Source organism: Lycorma delicatula, chromosome 7, assembly GCF_047948215.1.
Source record: "Lycorma delicatula isolate Av1 chromosome 7, ASM4794821v1, whole genome shotgun sequence".
In the NCBI taxonomy this organism is placed as follows: Eukaryota; Metazoa; Arthropoda; class Insecta; order Hemiptera; family Fulgoridae; genus Lycorma; species Lycorma delicatula.
In genome coordinates this window covers 48,201,025-48,223,226 of record NC_134461.1, presented here as the reverse complement: position 1 = coordinate 48,223,226, position 22,202 = coordinate 48,201,025, and the positions used below count along the sequence as shown (strand labels likewise).

At 31.2% G+C, this 22,202-nt stretch overlaps 1 protein-coding gene across 1 annotated transcript in view; it reads left to right on the top strand.

Moving 5' to 3' along the window:
- Positions 1-22,202, top strand: part of LOC142328028 (uncharacterized) — a 378,778-nt gene that overhangs the window by 261,259 nt on the left and 95,317 nt on the right. The window contains exon 4 of the mRNA XM_075371472.1: positions 4,345-4,517. Within this exon, the coding sequence (XP_075227587.1) occupies positions 4,345-4,517 (173 nt within the window). The remainder of the gene's footprint in view (positions 1-4,344; positions 4,518-22,202) is intronic.

Here is a 22,202-nt window from a genome sequence, read left to right as displayed (position 1 = left end):
CTATTCAACAATAATACTCTAAATAAACGGATTGTAATTAATACAGTTGAATACATTTATTTACCCCCAAAAATGTTACATCAATCGTATTATATATAAAAATTTTGATGACATACAAAGTGTGAAATTACTAATACTTCATTACTTTATTCTCAGATGTAATAAATAATTGATGAAATAAATAAAAGTTTGTGTGTATATATAACTCTACAGACTACGCGTAATATAATTAATAAAATAATTTGTTAGTACCGATTCTCGATCCTTGAACAAATTTATTTAATGATGGTCCAAATTAGTAATACAGCAATTGCATTTTTTAAAGTCGACAAGTAGCAACTACAATAAGAGAACAATTATAAAACTATCTTACGAGTTTCATAAATCTCTGACGTAAATTACAGAGAAACGACAATACAATTCAGGCTTGTGCGATTATTTGTTTTAAGTTTGAATAAGCATAATTTTTGAAGTACTACAAAAATCTATCTACAAAACTAATTGAATAATTTTATAATACGTTATTATATAGATATAAATTTAATTTATAAAGAACACCTTTAAATACGACTCATGAAAGGTAGAGCTCCAATCTAAAAAAGCGTCAATTGTGCACGTCTTGCTGTCTAAACCACAAGCGGAAAAATTGACCATTTTATATGGTGCCATATTCTAGAATGTTTTAAACTGAAATAAAATTGGTTCTCTGTATCAGGTTATTTTCTTCAAGGACATGTATTAATCAGTTTAGGAGTAACCGTTTAAAAACTTTCATCAGAGTTGATAGGACGATGACTGGAACGATGATGAAGATTTGTTCTAAAATAGTTATAATTAATAAAAGTAAAATATGTTATCTCATATCCCCCAGCTAAATCTCCGGGATACCACTTAATAATGATTGAAATATTGAAAGAACTGCTGTTTAAAATTTATGGGGCTTATAATTTTATTATTCCATGAAAATGTATCATTTAAAAAGAGTAGAGAAATCATTTTGCACAAGTAATTATAAAGAACAACTGTATTATTATATTTGTTATAATGATAAGAGTTATTATTACAGGCCCTGGGGGTAAATAAAGTCATTTCAGATTTATTTATTATATAAAGGGAATTTGAATAAAGGAAACCATGTTTTAATTCTGTTTATCGATTTTTCTAAACCATCTGATGTCCTTTCTCATTCAGTATTATTAAGAAAGCTTTAAGAAATCGGGATTGATGGACGTGTGCTGACTTGGTTTCAGATCGAGCCGCAGTTTCTATGTAAAAGTTGGTAAATATCAGAATCATAAAGTTCATATAAATTCTGGAGTCCCTCAGGGGTCTATCTTAAGACATTTGTTATGTTCAATTACTGCAACTGTAATCGATAAATTTATAAAATTTTATAGGTTATATCAGTTCGCTGAAGATGTTCCTCTGGTCATAGCAAATATGAAGTTGTACTTCATATGCAAAAAGATCTTTATGCACTGATACACTGGGCTCATGATCAATAGGCTCGTACGATATGAGTCATTTACAATCACAAGTAGCTTATTTAAATGTAGAACTAGGCGCAGGGTTCGTGCTTCCGCCAACTCGGTTAGTTAGTTCATAAGGCTAGTTAGTTCATGTAGGAAAGTCAAGATGTCCGGAAGAGGCCTGCAACGAAGGCAAAAGCTGAGTTAAAAATCACGGATGTAAATGTCTACCGAGGCATTTACATCGGTGGCATTCCAAACGAGCCCTGGCTATTACTGTGAGATGTTATCAGTAAGAGGAGTTGAAGACAACTCCCGTTAAAGCCCATCATGGCAATGATCGTGATGGGGGGGGGGGGGGTTGACGACCGGAATCGTCACAAGGTGGGTGTCTTTCCCTACGGGGGTTCGGATGAGCTCATGATCAAGGCTTAATTACTAATTAAAAATGTCGGCTCTGATACACATCCGTAGCCCAAAATCAGTAATTAAACAAAATTATTTTTAAAACCACGTATTTGGTTGCAAAATTCTTCGCTCTCCAACAATTGGCCTGTTGTAACTTATAAATCCGAGCATAAGTATTTAGGCATTATTATTAACGAAATTTTTACTTGATGCAGGGAATTAGTCTAGACCAAATTATTAGCGTTATTTCTGCTCGATTGCGTAGTACACAATGTAAAATGTTTCTTCTATAGTTCCATTTCATAAATTATATTTTATATACTGTATATTACACATTATTTGAGTCAATCTTAAGATTGGTATTACTGAGGATTATTATTATTATTTAAATGTAATCCGTTCTATCCAAAAACAAGTTATTATAACTATTTTAAAAGCCTATAAAAATAGACATATTCCAATAAACATCCAAGATTTTCACAGAATCATCAGATGTCTATCACGCAGAAATTTGGTGTATTAAAGTATTATTACGGATAACCTTTTCTCATCAAACTTTTTAAAAATAAAAAATATGAACTATGAAACTCGTAACACACCTTATTTTATACACCTGCCTCATAAGAAGTATGGATATCGTACGTTATCATATCTTGTCCCAAAGATTTTCTCAGATTTTTAATCAGGCACATTAAATTTCATTTTTATGAAGAAGTTGAAGGAAGAAACTCGTAATTTTTATTAAACTAAGAATATTAATCACTTTTAAATAACATAAAGGAGAAATTTGAGGAGCAAAATAATGTTTATGAGGATAAGAAGATTTTTCGTTTTGTTTTGTTAATTAATTAAAAGTTATGCATCTTGTTTTGGTTTTTTTTTTCAATGGATTTCTGTTTTTGTCTTAACTCTGAATCTTTTTTTTTATATGGAAACCCCCTGACAAACTGCTGTGACAGTTATGGGGATCCAATAAAAATGTAGATTAAATAGAAAAAAAAAATATTATTATTATTATACAATCTTTATGCTATAAAAAATAGAAGTATACATAAATTTAACAAGTTGAAATATGGACAAAACCGCTTTTCAATTTAATAAACAATTTTATAAACAAACAGAACAGCAACGGGTAACGCCCTTCATGATTCATACCTAATAACGTTATGGATAGCATAGAAATTAAAACTTAAATAGAATTTTAATATTCCCCACGAATTTAAGTGTGATAACATGGTAAACATTTTTTGCTGTTTTTAATCATTCTCATCATAATGGAAACTTTGTTAAAATGATAAACAAAATCAAAAGAAAAACATTAAGTGTAAAACTGAAATCAGACATTCGTAAAGAGAATAAAATCACTTTTGAAGTGTCCCGAAAAAACACACACATTTAGGTAATTATGTGTTATATTTAAAAAGTACTTCAACGATTCTTTTAATTTTATGATTCATAAGATCCGATGGTTTAGAGAATAAACAGAGTGCCGCTTGATTGAAAGAATTACTAAATAGAAATTAATTCTAACGACACATATGAGTAATAGTTTTACTAAAAAGACCGCTGACAGGAATGGAAACGTCAAAGATAAAACAATTCGAAAGGGCAAGAATTTATAAAGTAATTTTTCAATATAGTATTTAAGACTTATGGCGAGATAGGTAAACTTAAAGGATAGATAAAATAATACGATGATTGAACTACAATAAAGGAATTTTTTGATTCATTATAAATATGGAAGGTCAAAGAAATCGGTTGTTGCTAAGAACTGCTTGAAAACTATTCACAAAATTAGTTTATTAAATTTTTTTTTGTATCTCAAATTATATTTACAGTCGGTTTCGTAGATTAAAAACAATAAATAAATGTCTAGAAAATAATCAAGTTATAAAATAATTTCCCTAGAAACACCTTAAATATATTCTAGACGTAACAATAAATCAAAGGTAGCAGAAGCATTGATGAAGTCCAGCCAGTAGTGAACTAGAAATCATAAGAATGTCCAGTACTACGAATGAAACAACAACATAAAAAGGAAAATAATAACACATAGAAACAAATAACATTAGAATCATAAATGATCCTAAATACATTTATGATGCACAATTTAAGAAGATAGCCCTCATCCTGAGTATCAATATTAGGTTCCTAGGTCCTGATAACTAAACTAAACACTTAAATTTTTTTTGCAAATAGATATCAATATCTGTATTAATAAATTCTATAATTACGAAATGTCTAATTACTTTACCTTTTATTTAATTCTATGCTAGTGTAGAAATCATTCAAATGAAGCCGGTGGAAGTGAAAAAAGACATCGACAAATGGATTTACTATTTTTATAAAACGTATAGATTATAAACAGTCTATGTATGCGATCTATTACAATTTATTAGGAAATAATATTTAGTGAATATTTCTTTTTTATTTTTACTCATTACTAAATCAATTTTACCTGTTACAGAGTTGCCGTGCCTGGTGTAAAAGTTCAAACAACCGTACGCTCAGGAACTTTTGACGTGTCAGCAAATGTTCTACTGTCAGACGAAGGCTTAGCTTCGCCAACCGTGTTTAGTTGTGAATTAAAAATTCCAAATACTGAATATGTACGGAAGAAAAATATTGTTTATTATCCAGGTAAGTTATTCTATTTCCTTTATCTTAAAAAACGTTTATAATTAATTTAATTATTTATTAATTAATAATTCTTTTATTTATTGGAATCATTTTGTTATGAAATATCTCATTTCTTTTCACTACTATATAAAGAGACAACATATTTTTCGTTTATGCCCTATAACCGCGAAAACAGCGTAATAAATAAATAACGTAGACATGTTGTAGTAAATATAATATCAAGTGATCAGGAACAGACAGTACTCACAGAAGGCTTTGATTTGATCACTAATAAGATGCTATTTGTGTTTCCTACCACAGCAATTCAGTACAACCTCTTTAATGGATCCTACATTGTGGAAAACGTTTTTCCCTACATGGTGGAAAGTATCCCAAATTGTTATCAACCCAAAACCGAGTAAACACGTTCATGATGTATCCTATATACAACCCAATAGGTTTGTTGCCTGCTTTTTCGAAGGTATATGGCAGGTTATTTCTTCGGAGGATGTGGCCTATTATGGAGCACAGTCACGGTATTACAGATAAATTATGGAAAATAATTCGGTTTCCGTAATGGCATTTCACTGTTCAGCAAACGCAAAGACTTATTAAGGTCATCAAAGGAGAAAAAATACTGTTCGTCCTTCTTAGATGTCCAGCAGGCCTAGGCTGCCTAGACTGCCTAGGCTTTTATACAAGTTGAAAAAGAATGTTCCTCAAACTTATTATTACATTGTTCTTTGTAGCTATCTGGATGGGCGTTTCATTCAGGTAAAATATAACCAAGCATTATCTACGTTCCTTGACACTAAGTGGGAGGTTCCACAGCTCAGTTTTGGGATCTGTTTTTTACTGTACCATCACAGCCAACCTTTCGGTTGAGAATGAAGTCGCTGTTACTTTTATAGCCGATGACACGGTTATTCTGGCTGATGACTACCGAACTATGGCTCCAACCGTTCTACAATCCTAATTAAATTTAATCAGCAATTGGCTGGGTACAAGGAAGATTAATCAAGCTAAGTCGAACCATGTAACATTCGCAATGAGGAGAGGAGACTATCCACGGGTCCACCTTAAAGGCATTTTATTCCCGCATACTGAAAGTACAAGACACCTGGGTCTTCATCCGGATCGTCGTTTGAAGTGAAAGATTCATGAGAGAAAGAAGAGAAAGCAACTTAACATGAAATTCAAGAAAATGTATTGTTGCTGGGCAGGAAATCTGAGTTATGTTTGTCTAATAAGATACTTTTATTCCCAGCAATATTGAAACCAATATGGACATATGGCGTCCAACTATGGGCCAGGGCATGAAAGCCAAATATCGAAATCATACAGCGGTTTCAGAACAAACTAACGAGGTGTATATCTGATGTACCGTCGTGTGTTAAAAACAAGTTAAAAAATTCATGAATATTTGGGTCAAAAATACGTCAAGGAAGAAATACAACGTTTCAGCTTGAAACTGAACTATAGCTAAATGACTACGTTAAATACTTGGCCGTAAACCTCCCAGACAACGGTGAGAATGTTACAAGACTTAAGAAGCTACATGTTCTGGACCTTAACAACTCTATAGTGTAATTACACCTGCTCAGTGTTACGTTCGTTCAATCCTTCATTCCCTTTCTCGCTGTTTCTGTATTCGCTTTCTTTTTTATTTTTTGGTTCACTTTTTCTTTTCTAGTTGTTTTATTAATATGCTATTATTTTGATTTATGTTATCGTTATTATTTTCTACTATACCTCTGAAAGTACGATTCTTCAAAACTACCTTCTGTCCGTACTACGTTCTACCACAAGAAGTTATATATAGTACTAATGTATAAGTTTTGAGGAATTCCAACAGGGATTATTTTTTAATGTATGTGTGTAATATATGTGTTTTTAATATATGTGATATAATTTACTTAGGTTCCTACAAAAATTTAACCGATTATAAATAAAAATTTGAAACAATAAATGTCATTGTCTATGTCGATTATCATTATATCGATCATTGTCTATTTCAATATGTACTTTTTCAGGCATTTATTACGAAGCTTACTAAATTTTATGTCATTGTCTATAAAAGATCAATTTGTATTATTATCTAATATATATTAAAACAATTTTTTTTTTTCATAATAAAAATGAAAGAGAATAACGATTACTAACCTCTTATATTTTTACCTCGATAATTCATTAGTAAGTAAGATAGCAACAATTTAAAAAAAGTGTATACACAATAGAATCGATTAATGTGTCTAGGCTTAATGAAAGTTAGACCTGATGAAGGATTGTAACAGCTCGAGTGACAATCATAGAACCGAATCAGCCATTCTCAAATCACTTACATATATAGTTCTCACGCATACATAACAAACACTAGCTCGTATACAAAATACACGATTGATATCAACAATAAGGTGATAATGTAGAAACAAAAGCCTATAAACCCATCAATCAATCACCTACGAATTTGATCCTTCAATTTTCCCATCGTGCATCCGTATTTAGAACCTCATTCTCGCTCGGATAATCTGTGAGACCATTTGTCCGTCCAGAATCGTACACGATGGATGATTCAAAACTCATACTCAATAATAATGAAATGTTCTAATATTTATTATTACATCAATATTTTTATTTAGTACAAACATTAATTGAATTTGTCTGGTATTGGTTAGATTAAAATATAGCCAGCAGATCGGATATCCAACAGCCATCCACCCAAGAGAGAAGGTAAGCAGCGTTAACCTCCTGTGTCAACTCAACACGTATAAAAATACATTCAATCACTGAAAATTAAATAACATATCTTCATGAATTTTTATATTTTGCACGAATAAATGACGTAAATCAATATGTTAGGAAAAATTAAATAATTGTTTTATCAAACTGAAAATAATATTGTATCAAAACAAAAAAAAAACCTTTTTTTTTATAATATCTGCACTTTAAAATTGGTACAATCAATTAAACAAATTACAAAAAAATATTGATGGAAATAAAAAAAAAATATCCACACAGGTCTTTTGGTTTATTATTATTGTTACTGTGTAGCGTTTTTTTTTTTGTAAAAAATAAATAAACAAAAAAATGAAATAGTTAAATTTTTTGAGTAACAAGATATATAAATTGTTTAGATTAATTAGTTAATTAAAAAGATACCTTTACCAGTTTCTGTTTAACCTCAGAGAGGTTTGGCGGAGAGTTGGTATTGAGTGGGGTGATTATAACAGCGTGCTGGTTTAGTTGGACAAGTTGATTTCAGTATCTAACAAGCTAACAGAGTATGATTAAAATTCTGATAAAAGTATTTTATCGTGTCTAATGGCAATTATGCTTTTGAAAACATCAATTTGTATAATTATATAATTTTAAATTTAAGTAATTACTTTAATTACTTATGTCGTCTCAAATTTTTGAAACTAATACATAAATTATTTTCTTGATTGGTTCGTTTGAAATTTTTTTAAATTACTGTATAGATTACAAACGAAGTCATGTATTTCTATACGACTTGATTTCATGAAAACGTATAAAGAAATAAAAAAATCGATGGATGAAGCCTTTACTTGATGAAAATCCACCGTAACACAGAACAAATAACAACAAAATATGTTTCTTGATTTTTCACAAAATTAAAATAAACAACACTTGTTTCAGTACACACTACCTTCCACAGATATATGTGCAGAAAAAGTTTTTCTTAAATAACTTTTGTTAAAATCTAAAACAACCTTTTTGTCATTTTTTTCTATCTATTAAACGATACCCTGATGGTAGTTCTCTTCTAGTTCAGCTACTTACGTAGTTTAACATCTTTGCTGTTCGTCTAAAACTACACAATTCCATCTTTACATAAAAACGAAATATTTTTCCAAAACACAGATTCTTTGTATTCAATCCCAGATAGAATATTCAATAAGGAAGGAAGTGATTGGTTGTGCAAACAGCCGCTGATCCATGTGCAGAAATTATCTATTTTCTGATTCTGGGAGTAGCTTTTGACCAATATGATGTTAGAAATAATCTCAAAAAATTACTGGACCATCAAAGTGAGGTCGATTGGATGGAATTTTGTGCCTGATAATGATAAGAATTACTCTCACCTTATGATTGGTTAAAAAACAACGAATACGAATGGTTCGAATTTCATGCCTGATAATGATAAGAATTACAATCACTTTATACTCACCAATTTCCAGGCTGTATGGTGGGTGAATAAGAATAAGCGGAGAGGAATGTTGGCATCAGGCATTGTCTTTCTCCGTGACAGATGTCGGCCGCATACTGCAGCTGTAATAAAGAAGCTCCTGCAGCGTTTTCGTTGGGAAGTGTTTGATCACCCACCATACAGCCCGGGCTTGGGTCCATCCGATTTTCACCTCTTTGATCACATGAAACGCTGGCTAGGGGGACAACATTTTGGCACTGACATCGAGTTGCAGATCAGCGTAGAAACATGGCTGAAAACACAGGCGGCTCCGTTCTATGACGAGGGTATTGGAAAGTTATTACCACGCTACGAAAATGTGTACATCGGAGTGGCGACTATGTAGAGAAATAGCGTAACTATCTAAGGACTTGTTACAAATAAATTTTTTTTTATTTTCACTGTGGTTTTAATTTCTTGACCGATCGGATCTTGAAAAAAAATAACCCTCGTACAATAGCATAGATTTATAAGGAGATAGGGCCCTTGCACCAAATTCATAGCCCTTTGGCTCTATTCCCAGCTAAACTTTTATCTTTGCAACTCTTATTTCCTTCTAGATAATCTATAATTAATTTTTTCCACCCTTTCTTATCTTTGTACTTTCTGGTATCCTTTTAGCACTGTTTTAATCACCACAAGATATCCTTTCCCGATATTCCCATTATATAAAATTTTCCTATTTGAATTGTTTTAATTAAGGGTCTATTATCACTACTTCTTCATTTTTAGTTTTGTTTAATCTTTTCCAATCTCCTACATGCCCAAATTGTAAATGCTTAAATACGTGTTGGTATATAAATAATTTATTCTGAAATAATTTCAATCACCGACTTTTTTTATTTTATTCTTTGCTTATGTAATCTACTTTAAACACTTTTGTTACTATTTATTTATTATTTTTATGTAAAAATATAGATTTAAATCGATTACATTTTTAATGTCATTCATTTTGTATTTTGTGGTACTTCTTCTCTTCCAGATATATTGCCATTAATCGTTGCAGGTAAATCCTACGACAAGTCTCGTTTATTTTTTCATCCATGGAAAAGCATACATCTTACCATTATGATACGATTAAATAAAAATAAAAACACAAAACCTGAGTAAAATGATTAATGTGATGTTATATTTGGGTAATCAAGTTTATTTTTTATGAATAAACATAGTTTTTATGTTTGTTTTTTTTTAACTCTTTCCACACTTAATCTTTTTTTCCAGTTAACATTCATATAATACATTATTGAACCGGTATAGAAACATAAATACAGTAGAATAGAGAACTAAAGATAGTAATACTTCATCGTTTTCTAATGAATAAAAAAAACCGTACAACAGTTTTTATTTTTTTTATTTAGGAAAAAAGGAAAAATGGCAACGGAACAAATGTACTTTCATGCAAGTATTAATGTGGAATTAAATGAATAAAACGTAAAACGCTTTTAATCCATTCAAAACCAGAATTACGCCCGGTGTTTTATTCAGTCATTAGCTACAAAAAAAAAATGCTAATTCTTTTTTTCATTTGATAAAAAAAAGGTAATTCTTTTTTTGTGTTTAATTTTAAAAATTCCTAATTGTTATAGTTTAATTTCATGCGTATATGCCTATATCAATAATTAAGTCACTCATTAAATTACACCGCTATTAATTATTTTAGGGCGTGAACTGTAATTTATATAGTTTAAACAATAGGCAGTAATGAATAAATACTACGTAACCTTTACTGAAATAAATATTTTTCATACATGATGCACATAAAAATATTCTAAAGACATATTTATAAAATACGAGTATATACAGAGTTGTTATACTTAATGATTCAAGTATGAAAAATTAGGTATTTCAAATAAAATACTGAAGTGAAACTAATTAAGTGCTTATTATAAAACTGCATTTTAAAATTCTGTTTTATATACATGCTACAAAAAACGTTTCAAAGAGATTATTTAATTTTTTACCAACATAATAGTAAATATTACACTAGATTATTTTATAATCTTAATTCAATTATTATCGTAACAATATTAATTATAATGATAAATTATAATTATATTTTTTGTAAAATTATTTAAAATTCTGAAATTATTTTGTTAACAGATGAAACCTTACAAACATGTTCATAAAATTTTAAAAAATTTATAATGATCATGGCATTAATATTTTTAAAAATCATAAGAATGTTTCAAAGTAAAACAGAATCATTATTTATTTTTTATTTTTTATTTTTTATTTAGTGGGGAAGCTTTCTAAATATTATGTCTCTTTAATGGTATATTATTTTCATCAGAAATTACACTCATTCCTAACCTACAAATATTCCAACCTAAAAATATAACGGTAATATTTTTATTCAATCACACCTTTTCCTAGAAAACGCAACCATATATTTAATCATCTGGTTTCTTTCCACTTAGTTATCATAGTTCTAAGTATACCGCACAAAAGCTGTTAATTTTTACTAGATTTCCTAGCTACTGGATCGTGGATACAGCTGTTCTTTGGAGGTTGGGTTTCAATTAACCACACATCTCAGGGATGGTCGATCTGAGAATGTACAAGACTACACTTCATTTACATTCATATAAATCATCCTCTGAAGCAATATCATACGGTTGTTGGGAAGGCTAAATAAAAAAAAAATCCCTTTTTTGTTTAGGTAGATTTTATCGGTGCTAAATAGGCTATAAAAAAGATTTCCACCTTAAAGTTAAGAAAAATTTCAAATTTACTCAATACGACAATGGTTGCATGTGGAAAAAATTTTCATATGTTTAGCATTAGACAAGCCCCATCTTCTTACAATTCCAGCAACATTTTATTCATTCCTTCCCGAAACGGTTGGTCATAAAACTTATTTCACATAAAAGTTGAAGATATGAAGGTAATGTTTAGAGGACCAACGCCCACTTTAAACAGATTTGATACTGTGTCTATTATGGGAAGAATGATTTTTTTTTGTCTTCGAAATCCAATTTTTTCTACCCCCTGGGCTAATGGTTGGTGATATCAAAAAACCTTTCGTAGATAATATATAGACCTTATCCAAAAAATAGTAGACACTTTAAACGAATTCCATATTTTACTTAATAAGAAAGTTATAGTGATATTTTGTTTTTCCGAAAAAGCCCCCGCCCATTTCCACCCCCATGGTCTGATTTTAGCCGTTAACGAACGAGATTTTGGGCCAAGTTATTTTTAACGAACAATTTGAAAGTGCAAAGGCGCAAAATTACGGCAGTTATCGTGAACACAAGAAAGTGAAATATATATATATATATATTTATTTATTTATTTATTTATTTTTAAATGTATATATAAACTTTTGAACTGACGGTGATTTTGGGGTCTGGGGGATGTGAAACGTGAAGATATGTAAAATTTTCCGGAAGTCGAATCATGGTAATTATTACAACAGGAAGCTTCTTGGGAATCTACCTAAAAGAAAGAAAGGTTTCCTAGCCACGTAGGAAATTCAAAGAATTTATGTAGAATGTATCACCAAGTTCTCTCGGAACTTTCATAACTTCTTCCACTCGTGAAAATAATGGAAAACGTTTATGTAAACTTAAAATGCTTCGTTTGCGTGTAACGGCTAGCGAAATATTTTGCCGAATTTCAGGTACACTTGAAAAAATCAGGGGTAAAAAACAATAAATTGGAGTAAAAATTTCTGTTTTTTTTTATATTTGACTTAAAATAAGTCTGAATATATAAACACGTAATAATAATAAATGATAATCAGCAGGTAAAAGTTGTTTTTTTTTTGTTAACTTTAAAATAATAATTTTTAAAATAATTTATTGTATTTCTGCCATTAATAAAAAAAAAAATATTGTCTAAATAATTTTTATTTATTTATGTTTATCTTACAATTGCTGTGTAAAAATTTTTTTTTTTAATTTTGTAACAGTAACTCTTGTTTTACAAATATTTCACCTCACAAAAAAGTATTAGGTTTTTGTTTATATTAAATAAATACTTTCTGACAAATGTAGTAATGTAATGTACTATTTCTAAACAAAATTTGAATTTAACTTTTTTTTTATTCACCTTATCTTACACTATTATGTTCAGGATAAATTCTCCTCAAGTTTTGTTTTAAAGTTTTATGTGTTTATTACCCATTTAACAAAGTTATTATACGTCAAACATAAAAAACAGAGTTATTACTTCTATTTATTGGTATTAATCTCAGATTTCTCAAAAATTACTACAGACACGGTTTTGGATCCTGTTTTATTCGATTTTTTCAGGTCAAAACCCATAAGATATCACTAATTTTGCTCCTTAATTAATGTCCTAAAAATTTCAGTACGACCTCATTTTACCGGGGTAACTGAAATCGGAGCGATATCTTTCACTAGCCGTTAAGTCATAAACGAAGCATTGAAGGACATATGTTTATATGGACTTCTTTCATTATTTACACGAGTAGAATAGGTTATGAAGGTCCCGAGGGATCTTCGTGGTACACTCTGTATATGACTATTATACCGCACTGGATGTTTATTGCGACCGACTTTCGCAAGGGTATACAACAGTTCTGGTTAAAAGTGCTATGAAACTTTTGTAGAAATTGTTTTTACACGTTAAGGATTAAGTCGAGATTTACTGATAGTTTTCTCAAATTCTTCAGCGATTCATATAGAAAAATTTCTTAAACCAAAAATTTCTAAAGAAGGTTTGTCATGTTACGTTTGAGTGTATACGTTATACAATAATAAGAAAAAATTTAAGCTACATGAAGAACATTGTCGGAGGTCTAGGTGGTGATGTAGAAGAAAAGAAACTTTCAATTTTTTAAGGTTTTAATTTTTTAAACTTTCAAATTACTTAAAACTTAAATCCAGTTAATTAATTTAATTTAATTAATTAAATCAATTATTATTATTTATTTTATTTAATTAATTACTCATTTGTTGACGTAAAAGTGATATATTTTTAATACTTTTCAATTCACTTGGATTTCGGAGAAATCTAATAAATAGAAAAATAAATAGCATAAATAATTGCATTGTGCAAGAATCATACAATAATTAGAGACAAATAGCAACAATAAAAAAACTATTTAACTGAATAAATAATTTAATTTAAGGATCAACTTAAAACACCTAAATCCATGTTTTAATTTACATCTTTGTACTGCTTCTGTTTTGTCCGATTAAAGCAATTTGCACACTATACTACATTATTTTGAGTTATCTATATATTTTTTTTCTTGAGTTTTATTTTTATTTTATATATATATATATATATATATATATATATATATATATTTTTTATGAATTTTCAAAGCGATTGTTTTTTATATATGTATCCATTAATTTTTCATTTCTATGGAGTCCTAAACAACCACTTAATGGTAATAAAAACAATAAGTTTATTTACACAAAACAATTAAAAGTGCATCACAAACAACTCTTCAAGAAAAAAATAATAAAATTTTATTTCAGGATTAAAATCACAGTTTAAATTTAATCATACGAAAGATTAAGTGTAAAAAAAGCCACCAATAATTATTACAACTGTCCTTTCAGTTAGAGAAATGAAATATAAGTCTTCGATCACAGAATGACAAAAGTAATTTACTTAAAAAAAAAAAAAAAACTGTAAAATTAAAATTTTAATAAAAATTATAAGTAAATTAGCAGTTAAGTAAATTTATATTTTCATGCTGCACCCTACAAAATATTTTATGTACCTCATGGTATTTTCTTTCCCAGGTTTATTTAAAACTCAACATTGTTTTTATTTGATCAGTGTTCCGGCTTTATTTGATTTTAGTTAGTTCGGCCAATAATAATCTTTCTCGTTATTTTTCCTTATTAACACGAACAAAAAAAAAAATTCTGTTACCAATATTACTTTCATAATTTCATATATATATATATACTCGTATTAATAATATATATATTTGTTTTGCTTGCGCTAATTTATTTTTGACAGCTTTATTTTATACTTTCTTTTTAAAGGATCAATTTTTTCAACTTCTGTTACATTATGTTCATTTGCTGGTTATCTTCACCGGTGATTATAGGTAATGGAGACTTCAACTAAACCATTTCTTTGTTTATGTTAAATTAGATTCATAGATGAAAACGTCTTTTTAATTTTTAACTGGTACGCTAGTTTTATTTTCTTTGAATACATTACCTAAATAATAAAATAAAAATTATTATAAACGAAAAAATAAATAATAATTAATTTCGATCGCTTTAATTATAACATTTTTTTTCTCGAAGCTTCCCAGGGCCGTTCCCGCATTTAAGCGTAACTCAGCCGTAGGAGGTGCCACGGCTCTAACTCTCACAGCAAGAATTCTACCAGACCCGGCGATCACCCCGACCACCCCGCCGCTGGAGCCGGGACTCGGTCTTGTAGTGCCTGTTTTAACAGGTCTTGTAGTGCCTGCATTCCGAGAGTCACCCCCACCAAGACTTGGTCATTGAGTGCCTGCCTGTAACGAAGGCAACCCGAAGGTCACCTGCGCCAGGACTCGGTCGTAACTGCTCCGCGGTGCCAGAATTCCCGTGCTTCATCATCAGCGCCCACCCACGCAAGTGCAGACGAACAACGACTCTACTGGGGGCAGCCCGACACCCAGTCGCTAAACCACCCTTTCGCTACCACTGATGCCCAGTGGCCGCCAGCACCTACCCGTATCGTCAGGACGAAAGTTCACGTCCGGCCAGAACACTCATTCGTTCGGTGGTCCTCCTTCCTGCAGATCGCTAATACCCGCGGGTGAATGCATTAAGCACGTTTATGCCCGTTATTCCCACAATTAAAGCAAAGGCTTGATCGGTCAACACCTCGACGGTCGGAGGACATATGGTCTAAACCCTAACACCGGAAACATCTGTCCTAGGAGTCCCTCAACCGGCCCGACAAATGCACCCAGCCAATCTTGACACGGTGTTTAACTAGCCTCTTCGCCGCCCAAATATTGTTACAACAGTGGCTTTTTGGGTCGCGCCGAACGCCGGGAGAACCGAGGACACCCCGAAGGCAGCAGCCTCACCCACCACCCTCTCACTGCCTCTAACCAGTAAGTAAAATCTACCGCACGAGGAGCACTGCAGCAGAATGTCTCCTCAACCTCAATCACTCCTACCTCACCTTTCTCGTTAGAAGCGCCTAGGTCTTCGGGGGCAGGATTCACCACCCTTCATACCTTCTTCTTCATTTTTCTCAATAGGAACACGATTAGAACCGAAGTGATCACTCGTACCCTCCGATGCAACCACGGAACTCGCAGCACCTTGGCGGAACTTTTTCTGGTCCCTTCTTCATTGGAGAACGTGGTTGCTGCCGCTTAGGTTTCGACATTCCCACCCCCTGAAAACCGTCCTCCGCCATCTCCACTTCACACTGAGCTGGAGACAGCTCAGTGTGAAGTGGAGATGGCGGCCTGGAGAACAGCCAGAATCGGAAGCATAAACACTACGACCGCGGTTAGACTGCCGCACATTATCCCAAGCCTGTTACCTTAGAGAAGAAGGAAACACCGAAGACTCACTTTCTGGTCGTTATCAGCAGCCACATCCATTGAGGTACACGAACTACTACTCCCTTTTTGCAAAGGTAAACAATTGCCTCGCACACGTAGCTCAGACTTTCCGCCCCCAGAAGAGAGTTTACAACTCCCATGCCCCCTCAATAGCCCCAGTCCTCGCAGAGGTCTTACTAACTTCCCCATCAAATTTCAAACCATCCTTATCTGACATCATGTTATCTCAGTACCAAATTTTTTAGTCAAAATGTAAACAACTCCGATCAGCTGTTATAAACATTGTCAGAAATAAACAGTTTTTCGAGTAAAACTAATGTCAGATCACGTAAAATTGTTGAACATCATTCCGAGAACTGTCTATATGATCTGATATGAACCCCTACAGTCAAAAAAAAAAAAAAAGATATAAATATAATTAAGAAAACCGCAGACTATGACTGCTAAGGTCTAACAAAGTATACAGAAGAGTATAATTAATAAGAATAAATAAAAACGGAAACCGAAACTCCAGAATCGAGGGGCCGAAATCCAGATCCGCACCCAAAAATTATACTTCCAAACACCAGAAACACAATATTAAACAAAAAAACAGTAAATACCCGCTGCAACCTACCGTTATAGCGGACAATTTCACAACTGCATTCACATTCATAACATTATGGTTTTTTTTTTACGCTTTTGTTTAGCCTCCTGGAATCATCGTCACATATTACTTCAGAGGATGAATGATGATGATATGTATGAGTATAAATGAACTCCAGTCTTGTACAGTCTCAAGTCGGCCATATCTGAGATGTGTGGTTAATTGGAACCCAACCACCAAAGAACACTGGTATCCACGATCTAGTATTCAAAACCCTATAAAAGTAACTGCCTTTACAAGGATTTGAACGTTGGAACACTCTACTTCGAAATCAGCTTATTTGTGAAGACGCGTTCATCACTAGTCCAACCCGGTGGGTTATAACATTATGGTTAGCTCGTTAAAGCATCACTTTACTTTTACTTGAATAAAGCCAATTTTAGTTTTCTAGATATTTTAACTATAAAATAACACCTTGTTACAACCAAAACATGAAGCATAATGAAACAGGATGTTCTCGTTCAGTACCTCAAGGGTGGCTGACATTGTCTCCTGCTTCTACTTTGGCTGGTACACACCAAGGATCGAATTTTATTTGGTAATCCATCTTCAACAAGCGTAATCCTGATATTTTAATTCTACAATGATTCTTTTCTGAAAAAGTTACTTCAAAAAGAGATAACTAAATTTAATAAATTCAAAAAAGATTACTTTTTTATCGCCAGCGTAACAGACAGAACAATTTAATATTAAACATCAACACATCTATTACATGAAACAAATATGATGATTAACATTTGCAAATATATGAGTCACTTGATTTTGGCAATCACAGAAAATAATGAATTTAAAATTAATAATACGCTAATATCTTTGGGACCTTTCACGGATTAAAAACATTTTTGTGTTTAATTATCTGATAGTACATTCATAGAAGATTTTATAAAAAGAAAAAAGAACATAAAAGAGTATTTACAATTACCTGGACTTACAAGATATCAATGAAGTTTAGTTAAAATTAGGCAGAGAGTTTATGTAAATGAATGGCGGTCTTCCCACCCCACACACCATGAAAATCGTTTAAAACACAAACGAATAATAAACAAGGATTTTTTAAGGTAAATAACAATATATATTCATAACTAACAGCTAAATGTAGATATTTATATTTATTTAAAAATATAAAAGCGCCGGAATCCAGGATAACAGGATAGTGTTCTCTATCGATGTCTTTCAAACAGTTATCATTCAATAATAGTACGTTGACTGTATTGTACCGTTTGACTGTGCGTTGACTAATTACATTTATGTAAATTTTTTTTTTAAATAACTGAACTTTGGAACAAATTTTTCGTCTCATTCTCTACCAACAAATAACAACCATGTGTAAGTGCGGATATATTTTTTAAAGAAAGTTGATGAAAAAATAACTCAAAATTCTAATGTTACTAATTTAATCTTTGATGTTGATGAAACATTCAAACGAAACAAATCTAACACTTTATTATATGTTAACTACAAACACTACTTTGTAAGTTACAAATTCTACGTAAGTTGTACGCCATTTATTTGTACAAAAATAATCTTCTTTTTCTGTTTAGCTTCCGGAACCACCATAAGGTATTCCTTCCGAGGATGATATGTATGAATGTGAATGAAATGTAGTCTTGTATAGTCTCAGGTCGATCATTCCTGAGTGGTGCGGTTAATTGAAACCCAACCAACAAAGAACATCGGTATCAACGATCTAGTATTCAAATCCATATAAAAGTAACAGTCTTTACTAGGATTTGAACGTTACAACACTCGACTTCGAAATCAGCTGATTTGCGATGACGAGTTTAACCATTAGGCCAACCCGGTGGGTTGTAAAAATAACTAAAAGTATAATCGCGGTTCAGAATATTTATACCAAATGATTTCCGAATAATTTAACAAACTTTCAGGACATATTCTACTGGATAAAATAAATAATTTCATATAAACATAGGTTCGATAACGCTTCGTTACCGATTGGCAGCCGGCGAAACATTTCGCTCTGATTTCTGTGCGTACGGTAAAATTAAGCAACATTGTAATTCTTGGGACCTAAAATAAGGGGTAAATTTAAAAATATTTAACTCTTACAAAAAATAAATAAATTCTAAAAAATAATAAAATTAAAGAAAATCAATAAAAATGTATTAGATATATTTAAAATTAATCAAAAATTAATTAGATTTAATGCGATTAAATACTTAAATCGACTTTTTTTAAACAAGCGGATTGGATGTGAAGGACCAATCAACTGTTCTCCAAGGTCGTTCGATTTAACACAGTTGGACCTGTGGGGCAACTTGAAATCATTGGTATATGAACATTAGCGTTATTAGAATTCTCAGTGCAGAACTAATTCAAAATATCCCAGCTAAAGTACGAAAAGTCACCAAAAACATTGTAGGGCACAGTGCAGTATCCACTGTGGCGGAGGAAATTTTCAGCAGTTTATTTAATTTTTTGTATTTGTTATTTTTCTATAAATATTTAATACTTTTTATTTTGTAATATTGAGAATTTTGTTACGTTTAATAAGGTGGGTTAAAATCTGTCACATTTTGATATGTTTGTTTTTAATAAACATCAAAGTTTTTTCTTTTGTATTTAGTTTCTGTGTCCTTTTTTCATATCTCTTTATTCAGGAACAAATTCTTTGCAAGTTTTGCTTAAAACGTTTCTGTGATTTATTACCCATTTAAAAAAATGACTTTACTTCAAACATAAAATCGTGTGTTTTTCTAGCCCAATATTTTGTCTCTTATTCCACGTTTCTCTAAAACTCCTAAAAATACAGTCCTGGGACCTTTTTTTTCAATCTTGCTGATCAGATTTCATACAAAACCTTAAAACCTTTAATTTAAATCTTAAACCTTAAACCTTAAATTTACCCTTTAATTTGAGTCACAAGAATTATACTGTGGCTTAATTTGACCGAAAGCTTACAGATCAGGACGAAATCGTTCGGCAGCCGATACTCGCTGGCGAAGCGTTTTCGAGTCTATATTTATATAAATCTTCTTTATTTTTACCATTAGAATATGTCCTGAAAATATGTTTAATCTCTGGAACCACCATTAGGTATTGCTTCAGAGGATGAGATGAATGATTTGTACCGTGTGAAAATGCCATTCTTGAAAATTTATTACTTTTTTTTGTGAATCATCAAAATATACGAACATATTTTTTAACAAACACAATGTTAATGATTTTTTTCAAAGTAAAGTGGGATTACGAAATTCTCATTTAGATGTTAAATTAGTAGAAACCGAATCTATTTAAATATATCTGCTTATCTTTTTACCTATCCGTTCGGTACACTATATTTAATTAAAATTTCTATTCATAACTGTCTTCCATATTGAGAAACATATTACATTGATAAATATGCCGATAAAATAAATAATAAGATGTAGTAAAAATAAAACTGTAACAGAAACTCTAACAAATAAAGATGATTAATCGATAAATTAATTATTACGGTATTAGCAAATAAGTAAAATCGATATTCTATCGTTTTAAAGTATCACCTTAATTTCACCTTTAATAAAGTATCACTTAAACTTTCAACGAATAAACTCTTTATTGTTAATGGAACTGAATTGAATAGTAATTTTCACTGGTTGAGTTCTCTGTAACGTATAAAACACATTAAGCTCTTCTACTGAATTCTGCGTATAATCAACAAGATATTAAACAGTATTCGATATTACACAGACTTACAATTCGATATTACACAATATAAGATATTACGCAACCTTCTATCTTATTATATTAATCTAATTATATCTCTCAAGACAAGTGAATAACGACACTATTTCATTGAAGAGAAGATATTTACTTCCATCTTATCCTTTTCGACACAATCAATCCCATGCGACTACTCCCCCGCCGTTTACCCGTCTTCGTTTTCATCATCATCATCATCATCGTCTTCTTTTTTTTATTTCTCTCCTTTATTATAACGTAACCTATACTTCGATCGTCTTCATATAAATAACATTTTCAATTCATATACTGATATGTATACCTATATATAATCCACTTTTTAATGGATTTTTATAATTATAAATGCGAAGTATCATTACACGGATATTCTTTGTTACGTCATATTATTCAAGACAGTAGAAAAAGATTTAATTTTAAAGTTATGTAGATTAAACAAGAAGATAGAAAATAATTACACTATTTAATTTTTTTTTTCTTCAGTCATTTGACTGGTTTGATGCAGCTCTCCAAGATTCCCTATCTAGTGCTAGTTTATATTTAATTATTAATTTTTACTATTCAACATTATTGTACAATATTTTATTTATTTTACAGTTGAAAGTTTCAATTTATACGAAAAAACATTACGTGAAATGTTTCTCATCTGTTTCATATTAGTGGTGAAATTTCAAAAACTTCGTTAAAATATTGTGTAAAAGATATTGAAAAGTTTTATTTTAAATATAATAGAGGAAACTCTACAATTTACATAATTGGCCATTTTCTTTTAAATCGTATTTCGAACATGAAAACATATATCATTTTTACTTCCTTGTACAAAGTAAAGGAATTACTATGATAGCGAAAAATTTTGGTTTTCAGATTTCAACAGAAATATTCATTTTGATCATCCCTGAATCTATTTTGAATAGTTTCGGCGTGACGTCTGTACGTACGTATATATCTCGCATAACTTAAAAACGATTAGCCGTAGGATGTTCAAATTTTGGATTTATGACTGTTGTAGCACCTAGTTTTGCACCTCCCCTTTTAATTGCAATCGACTTAACCAAAAGTGTCCAAAAAAGACCAAAATCCAAAAAAAATGTTGATTTTGCACTTTTTCTTAACTGCAGTAATAAGCCCTCAGAGCTTTTCAACGATATGTCATAAGTGGTACTTATTTTCATTGGGTCCAGAGTTATAGACAAATGAAATTTTAATTAATAAAATACTTTGAATCTTAGAAGGGGAAGGCTCATTCCCGGACTGACGTCGTTGATAAAAGAAACGTACTAGCGCAGCATAAAAAACTAGTAAAACTTGCGATCATAACACCACCACTTGCAATAAATAAAAATCTTGATTTATCTGGTAAAGAGGAAAAGATCATTCCGTCGTCTAGTCACAAGGCTAAGGAAATTGTGACAAGAAAATCTGAGTCTACTGAAATGAGGTGCAAGTCATTATTGAGAAAGCACCAGACACAGATGATATAAAAACTGCAACAATGGAGCCTCCAAAAGCTCAAAGAACAGCTTCGATGAGAGCGTCTATTTCAGCTGGACCCAGCACTCTCTTAGAAATAGAATCCAGCTCATCAGCCGCGGAAAGTGCATCGCTTGCTAGTTTAGATTTCATAGCAAAGATGCTAACAGC